At 37.4% G+C, this 20,797-nt stretch overlaps 1 protein-coding gene across 5 annotated transcripts in view; it reads left to right on the top strand.

Moving 5' to 3' along the window:
• ZNF385B (zinc finger protein 385B) overlaps window positions 1-20,797 on the top strand; it is a 393,630-nt gene that overhangs the window by 243,941 nt on the left and 128,892 nt on the right. For 2 of the 5 annotated variants that reach the window (XM_035007622.1, XM_035007620.1), the window contains exon 1: window positions 14,586-14,844. The exons of the other annotated variants lie outside the window; for them this stretch is intronic. Coding sequence is in view for 1 of the 2 variants with exons in the window: in XM_035007620.1 (XP_034863511.1) it covers window positions 14,835-14,844 (10 nt within the window). In the remaining variant the exon portion in view is untranslated. Of the gene's footprint in view, window positions 1-14,585; window positions 14,845-20,797 lie in introns of those variants that run through there. 5 annotated transcript variants of the gene reach the window in all.

Here is a 20,797-nt window from a genome sequence, read left to right on the forward strand (position 1 = left end):
TACCATGATCTGCTTACCTGCAAGCTGGAGAACTATGAAAGCCAGTGATACAATTCAGTCCAAGTCTGAAGGCCCAAGACCCAGGAGCTCTGATGTCCAAGGAAAAAAGATGGACATCCCAGCTCAAGGAGAGAGAATTCACCCTTCTTCCATTTTTTGTTCTGTGTGGGTCCTCAATAGATTAGATTATGCCCCCTACACTGGTGAGAGCAGATCTTCTTTACTAACAGTCTACTGATTCAAATGCTGATCTCTTCCAGAAACATTCTCACAGATACACCCAGAAATAATTTTTACCAGCTAACTGGGCTGGTGAACCATCACAGAGCACAATAATTTGCATTTCTAATAAGTTGATGGGTGATGCCAGAGCAACCGGTATAGGGACCACACTTTGAGAACTGCTGTAAGTCTTCCAAATGAGATTTCCTGGTAGGAACTATTCTTGCTGTCTTTGAAAATTCCTTAAAATTTAAGGGCAAGAGCCTGACCTTGATGCAATCATTTAGAAACAATTCAGTGACACATAGTAGCATGGTTAATATCACCTCTCCATGAGGAACTCCATATGTAAAAACTCTGTTCAGCTGTTTCCGTGTCCCTATGACAACAGTAAAAGTGTAACAAGAAAAGAATAGCTACTGATGTTGTCAGCAAAAAAAAAAAAAACCTTTAATCTCCAAATGGTTGTTGGTAGCAATGGAAGGGACAGCAGGACAAGGTCAGTTACATCCAATAATAGGCATAACACCTATCACAGAAGTCTAACGTGTGACATTTCTTAAGTAGGACAAATACCAGAAGAGGACGTTGATGCTACTGGCAGTTTTTATGAATTATACATGATGCACTATTTTAAAATTCAGCAGAAAACTGCCATTTACCCTCCACAGTAAAAGGTATATGGAAAGTGAAGTGCTGGGTGAGTAAATATAAGATGCTACCGATATAATGGATCGTAAGCACACTTCTCTTTGTTCCCTAGCCCCCAACAGAAGACAACCAGGCTTTTGAAAGGAAGGTTGGCCTGTGAAGATCTTCCTGAACTTGATACCTCGTACTATCCATCTATGCTTCCAAACCAAAAACCGGTTCCTAAAATGTAACTCTTAACATTTCATGGGCTTTTGGCTTTAACCCCTTGATGCTGGGGTAATAGAACTGTATAGCTACCTTTGGTATTCAACATTGTCTTAATCTGTTTGGCCTCTATAACAGAATACCATAGACTGTGTGGCTTATAACAGAAATTGATTTCTCACAGTTCTGGGGACTGGGAAGTCCAAGATCAAGGCACCAAGAGATTTGGTTTCTGGTGAGGGCCTTGCTTCCTAGACAGCTGTCTTTCTGTGTAACCTCACAGGGTGGAAGGAGCAAGGGATCTCTCTGGGGTCCGTGTATAAGGGCACTAATCCTATTCATGAGGGCTCCACCCTCATGACCTAATCAGGTCCCTAAGGCCCAACATCCTCATACCATTACTTTGGGGGTTAGGGCATCGACATATGCATTCTGGAGAGGAAGGGACGTAAACATCCAGTCCATTGCAAATGTTTATGTCAGTCACCAGAAATACAGAAAACCCACTGCCAGACAATGCAGTTTACCCTAGAATTTTGAAAGCTAAAATTAGAGTTTTTTACCATGACTAGAGATGACTAAAGTCATCTAAGGGAATTTATTCATTTATTATTCAGTCAACAAATATCTGTTGTGACTTTCCCACCTTCCAGGCATCGTTGTAAACTCAAAGGCTAGAACAGTAAAAACTCTCTATATAGAAAGAGAGACAAAGTCTTGACCCTTCAAGGAGCTTACCTTGTAGTGGTGATGAGTTTTGTCTTATTTTATGTCTTCTAGAACCTTGCAATGTAAAGGATCAACAATGTGGATGTCACTTGGGAAGTTGTTAGAAATGCAGCATCTCAGGATCCATCCCAGATCTCCTGACACAGAATCTGTATTTTATTTTACAAAATCCCCAAGTGATTTGTATCCACATTACATTTTGAGAATCACTGCTCTAAAAAACAGAGCCTGAGGCAAAGATTCAAATTCTGATTTTATTTGAGAGTGTGAGTGCAGGACAGTATGAACACAGAAAGAAGGGTTAGTCAGGCAAGCGAAGCTGCAGAGCAGTGAGATACAGTGCTGGCGACTTTGTCAAAATTAATCTGGAAAGGGCACAGCACCTCAGCCAGCAGGTGTGTTTGCTAGGTCTGGGGAACTGCTTCTGCAGACAGTTTGCGAGGAAGATGCCCCCCAGGCTCCCTCCTGACTCCTGCGTTCTGCTGACTGAGGTCCGCACCTCTGGGAGGTGCCAGCCCTGCACTTCTGAGTTACAGTACCCAAATCAGAAAGTGGAGGGGTGGGTGTAGACCAAGACAGGGCAAAAAAAGAGAGCAGTTAAGGGCTTCTGTGAAGGCACACAAAGTTCGTGTGTCCAAACAATGTATATGGAAAAGTCCATCCAGTAAATCAGTAGAAGTGACTAGAAATGGCATTTATTTGTCAATCACCGGAAACACAAACCCCTCTGCCAGACAAGGTGTATTTTAAGCATGCTTCTATTAGGTACTCAAAATCCTTGATATGTGGGAAAAGGCTTTCTTATATTAAAGATGTAAGATATACCATTTCAACAGATATGGAGTCAGAAACAAAATAACATCATATGAGGACCTCTTAAAATATGCAATGTGGAAAACAAATCACTAAACAATTACGTACCCTGTATAAAAAGAAAATACTATTCCCTTGTGCTACCGAATATAAAATGTTTTTTGGATTCAGTTAAAAGGTGTGTGTAGGCATAGTGACATTTTACAATTTTAAATGTTATAGTACTCCTTGGAAATATAGTCTGAGAAATTCCCTCCAGAAACCACTTTGACAAAGATAGTATTTATAAGCAGGCAAGAACGTTTCCTCCTAAACAAACTTGCTGTTTTCCTTTGCAACAAATTAAAATCTGTATAGAATAAGCCCTATAACATAGTTATGAATACTTACAATATGCAGAAGTATTGACTTTGGAAAAGCCTCTCCAGATATTAAGGCCTACTGGTATATCACTTGCATTTGAATGGATATGATGAGCAGAATTTAATAAAGTTTACCAACATAAATATTTTTAAATTGTAGGAAGCGCTGATGGAAGTTCCAAGTTCCAACTGCAGTCTTCTCTTGCCAGTTAACTCAGAAGTTCCAGATAATATATGACCATTCTTTTAATGAGATAGAATTATTTTTATTATTATTTCTTTTTAGTTCCATACCTTCTTGAGATCACTCCTTTTTTTCTAATCATCACTAGCCCTTTCTTAGGATCCACTTTTGAAAATATATTTACATTGGGCACCTGGGTGGCTCAGTCGGTTAAGCGACTGCCTTCGGCTCAGGTCATGATCCTGGAGTCCCGGGATCGAGTCCCGCATCGGGCTCCCTGCTCAGCAGGGAGTCTGCTTCTCCCTCTGACCCTCCTCCCTCTCATGCTCTCTGTCTCTCATTCTCTCTCTCGCAAATAAATAAAATCTTAAAAAAAAAAATTTTTTTTAAAAAGAAAGAAAATATATTTACATCATCTTTTATAGTCTGTCCTATACTTTTAGGGCTTGGGGCTTTTTTTTTTTTAACTTTTGGCAATTTTTCCAGTTGGCTTTTAAACTTATTGAGGGCAGAGTCTCTGTGAGCTCACTCTGATATTTCCCACAGAGCCAATCCTTAGAGAAGGCTTTTGATAAAAGTGTTCTAAATGGACTCAGCTGTAAAACTGATCACAAATTACCACAGAGGCATTTTCTGAAGGGAGACTTGCATTCAACTTCTGATAAATATCAGTGTCTATCATAGCCTTTTTTTTTTCTTTCCCATAAAATGAGACTTACTATACTTTGTGTGGAAAGGGAACATGGAGGAAGTACCAGACTAGGAAGAACTGAACTTTCATCACAGCTCCATTGGTGACTAATCCTGCGAGCTTTTCTAAGTAACCAAATGCTGTCAATCTGCCTTTAATAAGGGTCAACTGGAGGTACTATTTACTTGGCTTGCTTCATGGAATTGCAGCTACAGTCACATGAAGTCATTCATGTATGAGGTAGCACTCTGAGTTCTATAAATTACCATAAAAATGCACATAGGATGCTGTGCCTTCACCATAATACCCTGAATGTTATAATGTTGTTTGAAGGTCCTTGGCCACTGCATTGTTGTTGGGATTGAAAATAATTTCTTTTGGGGGTGCCTGGATGGCTCAGTCTTCAAGCGTCTGCCTTCAGCTCAGGTCATGATCCCAGGGTCCTGGGATCAAGCCCCTCATTGGGCTCCCTGCTCGGCGGGAAGCCTGCTTCTCCCTCTCCCACGCCCTCTGCTTGTGTTCCGTCTCTCGCTGTCTCTCTGTCAAATAAAAAAAATAAAATCTTTAAAAAAAGAAAAAAGAAAATAATTTCTTTTGAAAAATTGAACTTAGAAACCCTATTTTAAAGATCTAAGCTTTCCCAATGCTTGTACTCTGAACTAGACCCCAGTATAACCAAACTATTATTTGGGGCTGCCTTGGAAGACTGTAGTAACACCAGCTAACATATATTGAGTGTGTCTACTTTGCTAAGCACTAGGCACACTGTCTCATTTAATCCTCGATACTTTCCTATAAAGGCAGGCAGTGTTATTATCCTCGCTTTGTAGGTGAGAAAATTGGGGCTTAGATAGGGTAATGTGTCTAAGGCCCTACAGATCAAAAGGGGCAGAGCCAGACTTGAATCCACATTTGTCTTACTCCAGCACCAATGCTCATTTCTTCTTTTCTGCCCTGGCTTTACAATTAGCTAAAGCCAGATCTGTTTTCTAGCAATCCAAACCCATGAGGAAGAAAGTTAAATAGTAAGAATCAGATCGTTTAATCTCAAATTGGTTTGAAGATGCCTGTGGAATCACATTGATCTTTCGAGGTAGTTAAGGAAAATTTTAGCATCTTTGAACATGAAGAATTTTTAAAATACTAATCAATGAAAACTAAATATCAGGATACATTTATTTAATGAGTTATTAAAGAAAGTTTAATGAGTCACAACATGTTTGTTAGCAATGCGTGAATTTTCCAAAAAGGTAATTTATGTTATAATGTCAGGATTTCGTTCTCTAATGTAACATTTGCATCATGATAACTTCCACTTAAAAAAACAATAATATTCTAGTTGCAAAATCATTCTGGTTTTTCAGACTTTGTTGGCAATATGTATGATGTTTTCTCTTGAAAAATTGCAGGGTAGCTACAATTACAGAAGGCAAAAAACAGTAATTTATAACTCGATGGACTAGTAGAGAAACAAACTCTGACATAATATTCAAAGTGCGGTTCCAATTTGGCAGCCTTAGTGATTTGCTGAGTAGAATGTTCATAATTATTGTAACAGTTTTTTTAAAACAGAAAGCCTGCATGTTGTATTTTGATTAATGAAACTCTGAATCTATAATTGTTCAATGTCTTAAAAGTAAGCTCACAAAAACAGCCTGATCCCAATTACACATTTTAATAGTGGGCAGTTTCAAGTATTTTGCATAAATATCTTCTCGGGGCATTTTCTAATGAAGTCTCACACAGTTTATAGAATGAAATAACCACTTTTAGAGTGAGTCTAAACAGTACACCAGTGGTCAGTAATCCTGAATATCCTAATATACCACACTTGTTATATTCCCCCTCTTTTTTGTAGAACCTACTGTAGAGAGACCTTCAATTTCATTCGATGCTACCGATTTTTCATACATCTCCCATCATTGTAAGGAGAACTGAGGGTTAGTCACTAAGTAGTAAAAGTGCAGTCATTTTGATCCTGTCCTTGAAATCTCTTTCTGGTCGACTCTTTGGATATTGTCATCGTAAAAGGTTCAGCAGATCATAGTTCTTTTTTTTTTTTTTTAAAGATTTTATTTATTTATTTGACAGAGAGAGAGAGACAGCGAGAGAGGGAACACAAGCAGGGGGAGTGGGAGAGGGAGAAGCAGGCTTCCCGCGGAGCAGAGAGCCCGATGCGGGGCTCGATCCCAGGACCCTGGGACCATGACCTGAGCCGAAGGCAGACGCTTAACGACTGAGCCACCCAGGTGCCCCCAGATCATAGTTCTAAATGGAGAAATAGATAATAGAAAAGCAAATTGTCCTAATGGCATATTTGGGGGAAAAGATGTTTAAAAACTTAAACCTTTACTCTTGATCATGACATTTTAGTGTAACAATACCTCTGGCTCTGTTAATTTTAAGGGACCTTATAGCTATTGACCCCAAGGATATTTGTAATGAGTGTATTATAATTAATACAGAATTTTAAGTAACTCAGAAACATGCACATGTATCATAGCTGTGTCTTAATTTCAAGTGGCAAATGTGAGTTTGAAAGTAAAAGATTCTTCAAGTAACTTGAGCACAAGGTAAAATTAGTTTTTTATATCAGGTTCTATTTTTTTTACATACCAGAACTATAAAAAAAATAGAATCACCAACACAAAACTGCAAAATTATTATCATGCTTAGATTTAGAAACTTTATATACTAGTTACTATTATGTTAAAAGTCAAAAAAATTGTTTATCCCACACCTGCTATCTAGTTTCATAAAGCATAAAAATGATAATCCTAGATTATAACCAATAATTTTATACATGAAATGAATATTTTATTATTGCTTTGTGATATTTTCAGAATATGCCCAGTGAACTTCAGAATCTCTTATTCTTGCTTCACCCAGCCCAAAACACTTACTCCTCCTCCCTTAGCATAAAGCTATCAAATGAGCTGGCAGCATCCCCAAACCTAAAAGTAGTTTCTAGATGTTGATGAAGAAATATACCCAGAGTCTCTAATGCTTTCAAAGGATTGTAAGAATGTGCAGTTTTGTCTTGTATATTCAAACAAAATGGTGCTGACTGGGATACCAAATGGGTTATATGCCTTCATTCATCCAAGAGTGAAATGGCCAATGCGTTTATAATGCCACTTTAATCTTGTCTTTTTTTTCTATCCACATATATTCACAAAACTTTTGAGAAACTTGGCTGCACTTCACCATTTCCTTCTCCAGTGGGAGTTTAATGTTGCTATTATGTAGGGAAGGTGGGAGTTGGAAACATTTTTCCTAAATAGAATGTGGGTCTTTCTGTGAGAGTAATATAATTCTGGGAACTTTTGTTAGGTACTCACCATGTGCTGGTTTCTCTGATGGAGGAAGAAAAATAAGTAATATAGGATTGGTTCTTGCCTTTAAGGATCTCACAGTGTCGTAGTCAAGACTGCTGTGTGAACAAGTGGCATTATACAAAACAAGAAATGCAAGACAGTTACTTTAATTTTGTTAAGCAATTTAAATGGCTATGCTCCTCTGTAGATCCAACAGAAGGAATTACATTATTCTTTCAATATAAAGGAGTATGCCTCCTCAAAGATTTGAGAGATAAAATATTTGATCCAAAAAATACAGAAATGGATACATGATAACTTCCCCAGACTTACATATTTAGATAAACATTTTCTCATTTGGAGTAGCCACCTTAGAAAGCTATGCAATACTCTCTTTTGATTAGGATATTATGAGATCTCTTCTGGTTGACTTGCTCACAGAAGTAATTTAATATTGTCAAACTTGTCGGTGTCCAATTTACATTTATAGTTTTTCAGTTGAAATGCTAACCCCCCTTATTTAATTGCATATTAAAATGATGTTTTAAAGAAATGCCATATGGTTTTTGAGCTGTATCTTTAGTTCCCAATATACTGGAGTTAGTTTATTTTATTAGAATTCAAATTGGATTTGTTATTCTACAACTCTTTTATTTGTAAACATTCACTAGCGGTAACAGTTGGGCCTTACACCACAGCAGACCTCTAAGTCTAGTCTGAGCTAGAAGATTGACACAAATGAAAACAGGTTCCATTTAGAGTTGTTTTCACTTAGGTTTACTAATGAACCAACAAATAGCACAACAAATGTGAGATCAAGATTCGGGTTAGTGCTCACATTTCCTAATACCTTTCTTGTTCCTCGGGCATATTCAAAGTGGTCAACGTCATCCATGCACCATGAGCAAGCCACCTGGAGAGAGCATCCCAGAACCAGTGGCTTTTTCTCACAGCCCATTAGGCCAGGGGAAGGGTGTTTATCTGTCACCATAGCAGGAATTTCTTCCTGAATCACCATTATGTACTCTCTTTTTGTAATGTCATCAAACCTGGCTACCACTGGTCTTGTGAATTGTATTTGAACTTCCAAGAGACTGCTCTGCTCTCCCACATCTGTTCTACAGAATCCCTTGGTTGATCTAATTACTACCACTACTGCTATATTTGTTTCTAGTTTAAGAAATGCCCATTAACTGGTGTTGTCATTTAAAGTATTTACTGAGTACTCACTTTGGGGAAAACACTGTACCTACATGTAATGCCATAACATTTAAAGAAGTAGAATCTCCTTTATATAAGAGATACTTTAACAGACAAAGTTCAGGGAGAAAATAGTTCCATATAAAATGATAGAAAGTATTTTTGTTTTTAAATTATTTGGGAGAAGTATTAAGTAAGGAAATGTGAAGAGAGTCCCTCTAAGTTTTGCCCATTAATTTCCCTGTGACTGAGAAATTTTGGCAATTAGTTGAAATGAAACATTTGGCTGTTCTTTCTTTGATATGACAATATGCGATATAAGTTTATGAGATACTCTCACTTTGTTTCTGTTAATTCTCATTGTCAGATACTTTCCATCTACATGAGTTTGGTACTAAATTGTATACGGGAGTAAACACCTCAGGCTTTTGAATCAGAAAGTTTAGGTGAATCTCAGCTTTGAAACTCAAACAGCTTCGTTTTGAGCAAGTCCCTTAGCCTTCCTGGAACTTCAGTTTCTAAATCCATACAGTGTCTATGTTTTGAACCAAAAACAAGTGTACCAATAATTAGATCACTTAAGAGATTCTGTAGAAGATAGAAGTACAGCAGCAAGGCAGTCTGTTGGAAAAGTCAAAAGCCATCTGTTACTCAAAAGGTTCTAAATACTTATTCCCACAGAGGTGTTCTGTTATGTGTTAAAACACACACACACACACACACACACAATGTTTACTGATACAATTATTAAAATGTTCATTTACTCATTTATTTTTTTTTAAAGATTTTATTTATTTATTTGACAGAGAGAGACATAGCATGAGAGGGAACACAAGCAGGGGGAGCGGGAGAGGGAGAAGCAGGCTCCCCGCCGAGCAGGGAGCCCGATGCGGGGCTCGATCCCAGGACCCTGGGATCATGACCTGAGCCGAAGGCAGACGCTTAACGACTGAGCCACCCGGGCACCCCTTACTCATTTATTTTTCTACCTTTTGTCAAATAGGAGGCTTTCTCTATATATGAGTTGAACCATGATTCCTCACATATTTTGGAATTCTTTACAATAAGTGTCCTCAGTTAGGAATCATTTTCATCTTTACACTGTGTATATCTAAAGCATATAATATAAAAATCCATTGCTTATAGCAAACTGTCCCCATAACTAACAAAAGGAATGAGCACAAAATGCTTTTTTTAAAAAATAAAGTTTCCAGGTGTTATCTGCAACTGATGAATAACTAAATTCTACCCCTGAAACTAATAATACAGTGTATGTTAAAATAATAAAAATAAATAAAGTTTCCAAACCACAAGAATTTTAGTAAACTCTTCTGAGAAGGATGAGCACTAATTCTAAGGCTAATGTTTCAAAGTGCCAAACAAGTAGGTATTAGAAGATGTCAGAGTTTGTTGTTATGCAAAGTCTTAATTACAAGGAATTTATTATGGTGGTTATTATAACTTTATGGCTTTTTCAGAATCCAAATTTAAAACTGTAATAATGTATATGATTCATGTTTTTGATACATCATATGCACATTCCCACACACCCTCACTCATATAGGTTTTGTTTTTTAGTTAACACATACTAGAATATTATAGATTATGTATCTCATAAATGGACTTAATTTTTTGACATACTCAAATATATCAAATGATTTACATGTCAAGAAAAGTCCTTAACATGTTTTGGACACTTAAAACCAAAGTACATTTGAACCACTCCATGATTGGAACAAGGAAAACTCTGGTGAGCTCCATGACCTAAGATCTATTGGCTTCATTCATGGGAAAACCCAATCCATACCCCGCCTAAGCTGGTATCTCTCACCACAGTGAAGAAGAATGCAGACTAAGCAGCCCATAAACTAAATCTCCAGAAAGAGCCAAGGCAGAAGAGGCATATATTTTTAAGATATCTTCCTGAAAGCATCTCAAGATCTACTATTTTTGAGTTCTCAAAACTTTGTATTTATAGAATGTCTTTCATCCTAAAGAACCTAAGACAGAACCACCTTACTAACCACAAACTAGTTTGCAACAGGGTACACTGCAGTTACCATGGCAACTATGTTATAAATCTTTCTTTTCACTAAGTTGGAAGTTTTTCAAGATTCTTTCTTTGGACTGACATTTTCAGTGCTTGAATTCTAGTGAAGATTATTTTTACTTCTTCATATTGCGAAAAGTTGAATTAATCTTTTCAAAGAGTTTTGTGTGTATTGAATTTTTTGTATCAGGACAATTCAGCTCTATTAGATCTTGAAGTTCAGTAGTTTTTTTTTTTTAAAGATTTTATTTATTTATTTGATACAGATTGAGAGAGAGAGAGAGAGCACAAGCAGGGGGAGCGGCAGGCAGAGGGAGAGGGAGAAGCAGGCTCCCCGCAGAGCAAGGAGCCCGATGTGGGGCTCGATCCCAGGACTCTGGAATCATGATCTGAGCTGAAGGCAGCGGCTTAACCAACTGAGCCACCCAGGCGCCCCAGATCTTGAAGTTCAAACCAAGAAAGAAAAAGGCCTATGAAGCAAAAATATTATCCATTTTTTTCCCTAACTCTAAGACTTGAACATCATATATACTTCGTATCTATCTCAAGAAATATTCTAATGTTCCCAAGCTACCTTAAAATGAAAAATAAAATGGTATTAGGATGTAGCTTCTATCAATAGGACTTATGATGGCACAAAGATATCTATGCATCGGTTGTGTGAGAAGCTCAAATGGAGTGACTAGAGGAAAGATGGATGGAAAGAACCCAAAAGACTAATGGAAGCTTAATTTCAAGGGTAGACCTACTGACTTTTGGGAGATAACTGTGAAAGATACAGATCAACTTTGCATTTGCAGTCATTGACATCATATTAAGCTATGTGCATATTCAAACATAGGTGCTAAGGCAGTTCATCTTATTTGTAAAATAGAGTCAACGCAGTATATATATCTATATAGTAGATATTGGCTACTACTGAATTGTGATCAAGTGTTGCTGTGCCTTTTAAGATGGTGCACTAAACCCACAATGAAAATATAAACACCAGATTTGTGGTGTTAAAAACATAAGAACCAAGAAAAGAATAAGAACCAAGGGAAATAACATCTTTCTAAAGAGATAGATTAGGTACCTGGATGTGGGGTGCTGTCGTAACAAATATATAAGAATAGCTTTGGAGAAGGGAGTGGATAGAGGCTGGAAGAATATTGAGGGGTATAATAGAAAAATCCTAGATTGCCTTGAACAAACTCTTAGAAATATGGACATTAAAGATGCTGCTGGTGGGGGCTTAGTAGGAAAGGAGGAACGTGTTATTAGGAAATAGAAGAATGGAGACCTTTGTTACATAGTGGCAAAGTTGAGTAGAATTGTATCTTTCAGTTATATGGAAAACAGAACTTGGGAAAGATGAGCTGGGATAAGCTAAAGAGGTTTTCAAGCAAAGTGTTAAGATGTGGCTTGTTTCTTGCTACTTAGAAAAAAATGCAAGAGAAGAGATAAACTGAGGGAAGAACTGTAAAACAAAAAGGAACCAGGGCATGAAAATTTGGGAAGTTCTCAACCTATTTAGATGACAAAAAGATGCTAAAACTAAGAGACCTCTAAAAGAAAAGAAAAGAACTAGAAAGAAAAGGAAAAAAACAAAAACAAAAAAAAACAAGGGTGGCTGTAAAACTTTTTGCTGAAACCTTTTCAAAGATCAAATGATCAGTATTCGGTCATAAAAATTTAAGATTGTGCCTCATAGCCCTTTGCAATTAAATTAGAGAGCTTCCAGGAATCTGTGTTGCCCTCACCCATCTCAACAGGAGCCAAACACAGAGAAGGAATTATCTCAAAAAGACTTATGAATATGGCTCTGTCTAATGGAGAACACTGTTGTGTCATCCATAAGATACACAAAATTTGGGGGATGCCTAGGGTTTCAGTCAGTTAAGCATCTGCCGTCAGCTCAGGTCATGATCTCAGGGTCCTGGGATGGAGCCCCATTAGGCCCCGTGTGGCCTGTGCACAGCTCTGTTTCTGGCTCTGCATTCAGCGGGGAGCCTGCTTCTCTCTCCCTCCCTCTCTCCCTCTCTCTCTCTCTCTCTCTCTCTCCCCCTCTCTCTCTCTCTTTCTGCCCCTCCCCCTGCTTGTGTTCACACGCGCTCTCTCTCTCTCTCTCAAATAAATAAAAGCTTTAAAAAAAAAAAGAGGCACAAAATTTCTAAGAAAATTATATCAACAGAAACACTACCAGTTAGAACTGAAAGGAACAAAAAGAGTACAAAGTAAAAGGAGGCTGATGGACCCCAAAATTCTATTTACAGGAAGTAGGCTAAAAAAAACGAGTTGGCTGCAAACAGATGCTACTGTTCGTATAAAAGGGAGGTTGACTCAGGGGGTAGAACCAGTAGTCTAGAGAGCAGAACTGAGTTCCTCTGGATAAGAGTCCAGCTTATTCAACACCTTAATTTCAGCCTTGTCAGATCCTCAGCAAAGAACCTAGTAAAGCCCACTCAGACTTCTGACCTACAGAATGCTGCAATATTAAATGGATGCTGTGCTAAGCCAGTCAGTTCATTTGGTAATTTGTTATGCAGCAATCAGCAAACCTAATACAGATATTAATATTCTAAAGAATTGAGTTTATGCAATTTAAAAGAGAATTAAGTGGTTCCATGAGGTCTCCATATAAATTCACTTCTGAACGCTTAACAATGTTTGCTCTGAAAACAGTTGTTAAAACGCTATATGTTCTGTATGCTTTTTATTAAGTTACAAATGCATATATTTCTGACTCCAGGAACTCCCTGGTTATTTTCTACTTCAAACTCATCAGTGTGCACTTAGAGAAGTAGATTTTAAGCCTCCCCTTCAGAGCCTTAGTTGTTCACAAGTCACTGTAGAATCTCTTACCTTTCTTGCACACCCATTGATATCATTCCTTGAATTGTTTACTCTGTATAGAAACTTCATATAGCAACCTGAACCTGAAGTATCACTTCAAAGTAAAAGCCCAGTTGGGAAAATTTTGTTTTCATCACACAAGAACGTAACTAAGTTTCCAAATGAAGGTAAATGGCATGGCCTATGTTGGAAGAATGGCCAGATCACCAATCCCAGAACACACCAGCATGATTCATCTTGTTTTCCTTAACAGCAGCAAGAGAAGGTATAGAGAGATAGGAGACGGACTTGCATAATGTGCTAAGAACTTGCTAAATTGTTGGAGAAAGATTAAAAAAGAGGCCAAGGTGGGAAGATGAAAATTCTATTTTTTAGGAGAAATAATATTCCATATTTTTTTAAAATTTTGAATAAGGAAATTAGTAATTTTGAGTTCTCACTTTAAGGAATAGTGCACTGGTCAGGGGTCAACTGCAGAGAACAAATTCATATTAGCTAATTCAATAAGAAAGGGGTTTATTATAGCATATTAAATGACTTCCAGAATACTTGGGATAGCTGAAAATCGACTTTCTGGATGTGACTCTCTGGCCTATCACAGAACGTGGCTTTGATAAGGAGCTGCTGTTACAGCCGCAATTGAGAATCATTTCCACCTCGTACCTCTGCTACTGCCCATTGCATCACAACCCGATGCCGTAAGCCCTGAGGCTCTTTGCATGGGACCGAATTGAGCATTCATAATTGGTGAAGCCAAAATCATATCTAGAACCCTAGCAACAAGAACATACAGGAAATGTAGTTTTTAAGCTTTTTTTGGAAAGAAATAATAGGAAAAGTGGGTATAGCTGTGGAACAACCACAGGATCCCCTTGAGGATCTAATATTTAAATTAAGAACGCCTAGGAAAGCCATTTTCCATAGGAAGCCAAATTCTCTGTTTTGGAGGTAGTAATGAAAAGATCAGATACTTAAGGGATCATTTTCCCTTTGAATCCTCCTATGTTCAGGTTTTAGTAAAATATTTTTTTGTAGGTTTTAGTAAAATATTTTAAATCATAATTTTCATTTTTGACAGTGTAAGGTCTCAATGATTAATATTAAATGAAGATAAAAATCAGGTTATTACCTTTCACTGGCACTTATTTTATGCTTAATGAAATATACTTTATCATGTTATAGATCTGCAAAGTCTGCTCATCATTTCTAACTTACAACAAGAGTTCACTTATGTCACCTGAGACAGTGGCTTTGTTTTATGGTTTGTATAAGATACTGCTGTCCTGAAATGAGAATCCTACTTAAGAAGCTTTTTTTTTTTTTTCCTTTATCTGAACCAGCTCCAAAAATGCTATTGTCAAAAATAACATCAGCTTACACTGGGCTTACAGCAGTGATGGTGGTTTTAGTAACTGAGTCAACCTTAGGCCAAGTGCCATAAGCTGGCTTGAGTCATATGTTAGCACATTATTTTCTGAGTCTTAGGCTCAGAACATTGGGGCTTAGATACAGGCAGACACAAAGAAGACTAGAAACCAGTAGTGGTGAATAATGTCTTCCCTGCTGTGACAATATGCAAAAAAGTAGGTATTATATAGTATTTGTGGATGAGTCAACAATGACTTAACGAGCATCGCTGCCATTTGAGAGCACTGGACCCTTTACAATAGCTTTGAATATTGTTCACAAATGAAACCTGACAGAATTAACTACTGCTTATTCTAATATTTATTTAGATTTATTTGTGTGACTGCCAAATTAAGTTGAAATTAGAGCTGCTTAATAACAATAACAAATTAATTCCAATAAACTACTAAACCTATTGTCAGTAGGCTAAGGGCTCAAAGGAAAGCAAGAAGCAAGTACCTGGGACAACAGGGTGAAATGTTTTCAATTTATGCCCTATTCTGGTAGCTGATCTTATTTTCTTTAGGTCTTTTTCTTTTTGCCTGCTTTTTTTCCTTTTCAAAGTTGGAAGAAATCTGCCTGGTTGTTTTACTCCCACCCTTCCCTCTGCCATCATTACTTATGGTCCTGGAAGTAGAAATTGTAGTTTGGAGAAGGTAACTGCTACACATGTGCATTTTTAACTTAATGGCAGCAGAAGGGTTATGAAGGAAGATAGGTGTAACTAAGGTGACCGTTCATCCCCATTTGCTTGGGACAGTCCCAGGCTATGCCTATTAATAGTATCCCCTTTCATTCTCAAAACTGTGCTCCTTTTTTAGATAGTTAATTACGTGGTCATCCTAGTAATACCTAAGATGGGCTAAAGGATGGTATAGAGAAATGTAGGAACTCTTAAAAAACATGTTCATGGTAGTCGAAATTTGGGTAGAACCAGTTAGTCTTGATGTCTTGTTAAAAACAGCAAGGACAGAATTGCCTTTTCTGATCCTGGGGTGTCTGTGCCTCTTCAGAACTATGTCTTCTTTTGGGAGTGTTCTCAAATACTTAAGCAATTGTTCCTATTTAGATGCATGAACGTTGAACTACCCAGATTCTTGTAGAATTATAATAAATGAAAGGATATTTTCCATTCAGTAATCTAAAAAAACATTCCTAATAAAAATTCCTATGAAATTATAGTTCAGAAATATAAATGGTTATTTAATAAAATGTATTCATGCAGGATTTGTAAAAAAGTTTTTTAAGGATACTATTGTTGCTGGTAACTTTGGGTAAAGAGAAAGTATTTAAATGGAAAATATTTGAAATGTTCAGCAAACAGAATAAAAATAATGGAGTGGTGTCTTTTTCAGATACTGTCATATTCTTTTTCATATATAATTTCTGACGGTGATTATCTGTTATGTTTCAATGTTTGTTACATTTTAAGAGTCTCATGCTCTACCGACTGAGCTAGCCGGGCGACTGATTACTACCTTTTAAAGAAAATGTTTCTTGTCCTGAACCAGGTTTTCATTCCCGTTGATAGCAAGTAATTCATTTTTATCATAATTGAAAGCAATATTAATATTTTAGAGAAATTTAATTGAATCCCAGACAAGTTACTTCCTTTGTCTTCCCTTCTAACAATAACTTTTTATGGTGGGTTGAATAAATAAAGCTCACTGCAAAGACCTAGGTTTTAGAATCCCCAAGGAAGATTGTAATAGACCGTTTTCCCATAGGAAAATTCACAGTGTTCACTTAAAATACGCTTAATACAAGGTTGTAGGGATTTTTGAGAAGCCATTAGAGCCTGCTATCAATAAAAAAAGACAAAAGGAATAAAATATCTAATGATTAGGGTTGCCAAAAACCTTCCATAAGCACTTTAGACATACAACTTGCAATTAGAGCTGACACATTTTCAGTTTAATATTTTGTTACCTTGTTAATAATTAACATAATGCAACAACTCCATCTGGACCATGAAATAATAGAATGTAATTCCAAAGGAGTTTTTATGGTACATTTTTTTTCTGTAAAAAGCATTGTCCAAAGATCTTATACGTTTGTTCAGTATTCTTTTCCCAGTTACTAAATATTAGCACTTTTATGGGGTGAAGTATGCTGTGGGTTTCTGCTACTGTAAAGATAACACAGGGTTAATCACAATGTCATGCTTTCATTCTCCGTTTTTTAATGAGGTGTACTTATTGCCGAAGGAAAGCATTCTATGAAAAGAGTAGAGTCCATGTTATGATTGTAATGACTGAATTTGTGTTTTAGCCATCCAACGTACTGAGACTATTAAATTACAGTGGTCAATGCTACACTTATGAGTTAACAAAATGGCAGTTATTTAAGGAAACAGGTTTTTTTTCCCCCTGAATAGACATTATGTTTGCCTGTATGAATAGAGGAAGAGGGTCTAGAGTGCTCTTAAACTTCATCACTGCTGGGAGAGCTACATTTTCTAGGAGACCAGGAAAAGGGGAGAAAGAACAGGGAAAGATACCAAGATCTGTCTGTCACAGCTCTGTCTCCTTTTTAAGGCAATTCATACCTTTATTCTTCATAAATGGCATATATATGTATATATATGATTTTGGGAAAGGTATTTCTTTCACTTGTAATGGCAAGACACCTAGTCAAACTGCTGCCAACACCACTACATTTTCTCATTATGGACTGGTGGCAGGCTCTGGGTCTTGTTTTCCACTAAGAAAAAAGAAAATAAGCTGATACTTAGAGTCACTGGAGCAGAAGAGTGACCTTATAGAATGGACCCTGGAGAGAGACCTGAGATTCAGCCTATAGCTCTGACACGTGATACATCACTGAAAGGCTCTGCCTGTGCCTCAGTCTACCTATTAATGAAGACAACCCACATATTCCATGATAACCAATTTATGAGGACACGAGAGAGGTAGTAGACAATATTTCTCTTGTGAACCTCCAAGGAGAACCCATTCTTAGTGTTAAGTAGACAGAGCAAAGTATAAGCCAAAGCAAAAAGAAAAGGGCCAGTTGCTTTATTTTTCACCCTAAAGCCCCACCAGGTGCTGAGACACCATCTGGGTAGAACAGTCTTGAGATGCTTCTGCAATTAGCCTTTTGTAGGGATGATTATTATGACAAGTCTTTTAAGGAAGTATATAGGCAAAGAAGTATTCGCCCAGCCAACCCACTGCCTCCCACTGGGTTCTGACTCTGTGCTTGGGAGTCATATCCCCAAGGCCTGTGCTATTAAACATGTAAAATTCTTAGAAGGGGGACAAAAAGGGAATTTAAAAGAGAAAAAGCTACTATTTATTATACACTACCACATTCTGGATGGTATAATAATGATGATAATACCAATAACAATAGCAAAGGAGTCACAGGTAAAAACAGATCCAGATAAAGTTTCAGATGTCAGGTTTTGAGCTGAAATCCCACGCATACATTGTCTTTTGTCTTACGTAATCCCGTGAAAGAAATTTTAACATAATCCTATCTTAGAGTGAGAAATCTGATAGGTTCACTCACTTGCCCAAGGTCTACTGAGGTGGTGGAAATTTCAAACCTCAGGAGGCTGTCTCCAGGATCTGCTCCTTCTCTCCCTCAACTCTGACAACCCTGTCGGAGGGTCATCATCTGCTGATGGAGATCATAGTGTCAGGGGGAGGTTAGGTGACCACTCTAGGGTTACACACAGACTCTACACAACAGCAAGGATGTTAACCCTGCCCTTTTTAAAGATGTACTTTCCTCTATACTGTGCTAAATTTTTCCCCTTTATAATTTTTGTCCTTGTGGTGACAGTTTAATGAATGTTGAATTAAATATCTAATTATAATTAGATCTACCTCACAAAAGGAAAATCAGCAGATCAACACTAGGTTTCACACTAGCCATAAGTTAAGTATTCACATCATAGTAACATCCCTTTTTTCAAATTGGTTGGTTGCATAGCTTTCCATAAGAATCAGTTCCTGTTACCAAAGTGGGCCAGTTTCACAATTTTAAACCTGCTGTATTCCAGTAACTAGCTAATGGGGTCTTCATAACATTTTTTCCTTTTTTATTCATGGAGAGAGTCTGGTAAAGTAAAGCTTGGTTAATTATTTCTAAATTCTTGGACCCTACAGGAAAACACTCTTCATGTATCAGGTCCAGTGTCAATAGATATATACAAATAAGAAATAGATATATAATCTGGGCTTTAACTGCCTTTTCTCTTCCCCCTCTCTAGGGGACACGAAATTGCCGTGAATTAAAGAAATGCCAGTACAATTGCCCACTTCAGAAATAAATATATGTTCCCCCTTTCTCCAACCTCCTTTTGTTCTCTTCTTTGCTGCTCTCCTTTCTCTATGGAATGTGTGTCTGGGCAGCTCTGCCTGGTTTGGATCTGATAGGAGAATGAGCAAGGAGCTGCATCATTCAGAGCAGAAATCAAGCCAGTTAGTTAGATCCGAGTTAAGCCCCCTCTTCATTTTATGTATGCCATTGAGCAACTAGGGGGTGATGATTTTTATTCCCTCCTGGCATTAAGTCTGAGAGGCAAATTGACAAATAAAAAGAAAATTCAAATTAAAGTGGACACACCTTTCTTAATTCTTCCCAAGGTGCTTGAGTATGATTATTATTTAGGGCTTCTTTATCCCTGTAAATATATGGGGTGTACCAGTCAACATATGGAATTGTTCCAGGTAATAGAAATCTGCCTGAAAACTAAGACAAAAATATGAAAAGTATCAGAGAGGCTGGAGGTATTGGGTTGGATGGGAAGAGGTTTCTGAAAGCCTAAGGTAAGATGAAGGCAGAGCTCTCTCAGCAGTGCAGGGGTTTTCAAGAGTTCCTATCATTTTGTGAAATTTTCCTTCCATGTAAAGCCCTCAAGCTCAGCCCTACTGGATCGTCACATTTTGCTTTTCAGATTCACCACCATTGATGGTGAGTCAGGAACATCATCCCTGTATACAAAGGATAGTGCCTTATAACATTTCAAGATGGAAAAGAAAAGATTTTCAGTCATTAGGCAGGCTGACCTCGGGGCTGTCAAGCAAATTACACCAGCCCAGGGTGTCTGCTCAGAGAATCACTGTGGCATGGCAGGTGATGAATGAGTGGTTTTCATGGCCTCAGGCTCCTTCCTGAGAGAGAGACTAAGTTGGAAGATGATTTTAGCAACTGTGGTAGGTAAGTCTGACGGAACTCAAATACCACCTCCTACCTCTCTGCTTGCATGAGGAATGATGGCAGGACTGGGTCTTGGCTTGTGGGATGTTCCATATAAAGATGAGAAAAATCATCTTCCTCATTCATTCCTCCTCTTTGAAATGAAAATCTGCCCAAGCAGAAGAGGATTTCTTTATATCGCAAGTTTTGCTGATCCAGAGAAAAGAGCCTGCAAAATGCTGGCCTTTCCAATAGAGGTTAGAAACTGTCATTGACAAAATGGCATTTGGTTTTTCACCTCGACTCAGCATGTCAAGTCTTTTTATATTCAAATACTGTCGACTCCTAAAGGAAAATGAAAGACCACTTTATCTTCTGAGGGAAACTAAACATAGTGCAAGTTTGTTTTACTTCATAGATTTAGAAACGGAATTTATTATTAGAAGAAACTGAAAGTTGATTATTCATTAGCATCCTAGATCCTCTTTTGAGTAGAAGACTTGAAAGAAGCCTGGGTTTGTAGCAAATTTTTATCTTTTCTTTTTCTGTGCTTTTGAGGCTGATGTTAAGTTCTGCCATCTGTAAGACCTGTGCATTTTAAACCTCTTACTTATAAGCTTCAGCTCTTTCGGGAAATTGTTTTTGCTTATGTTATCTAAATGGCAGAAATTGGCTTCCATCTTGCATAGTCTCTGAATTATTAAAATACAGCTTGTTGTGCAGAGTTTTAATGGACTCTTTAGGGCCTTTACATATTAATGTTATATACTAAGAACTATTAAAGCATTCCAAATAAAACATATTTACCAGTTAAATGTTCTGTTTTATTTGTGAATGAATGAATCAAATGGATAAGCTAGTTATTTCTGATCTAAATGATCTCTGGTCACTTAGAAAAAAAAAACGTAACCTAATACAAATTTATTCTCCTCATATCTGGCAACCTAATCACATAATTCCAAGAGAGACTAGAATTTATTA

Source organism: Mirounga leonina, unplaced genomic scaffold, assembly GCF_011800145.1.
Source record: "Mirounga leonina isolate KUSES-001 unplaced genomic scaffold, KU_Mleo_1.0 Mir_151, whole genome shotgun sequence".
Classification (NCBI taxonomy): Eukaryota; Metazoa; Chordata; class Mammalia; order Carnivora; family Phocidae; genus Mirounga; species Mirounga leonina.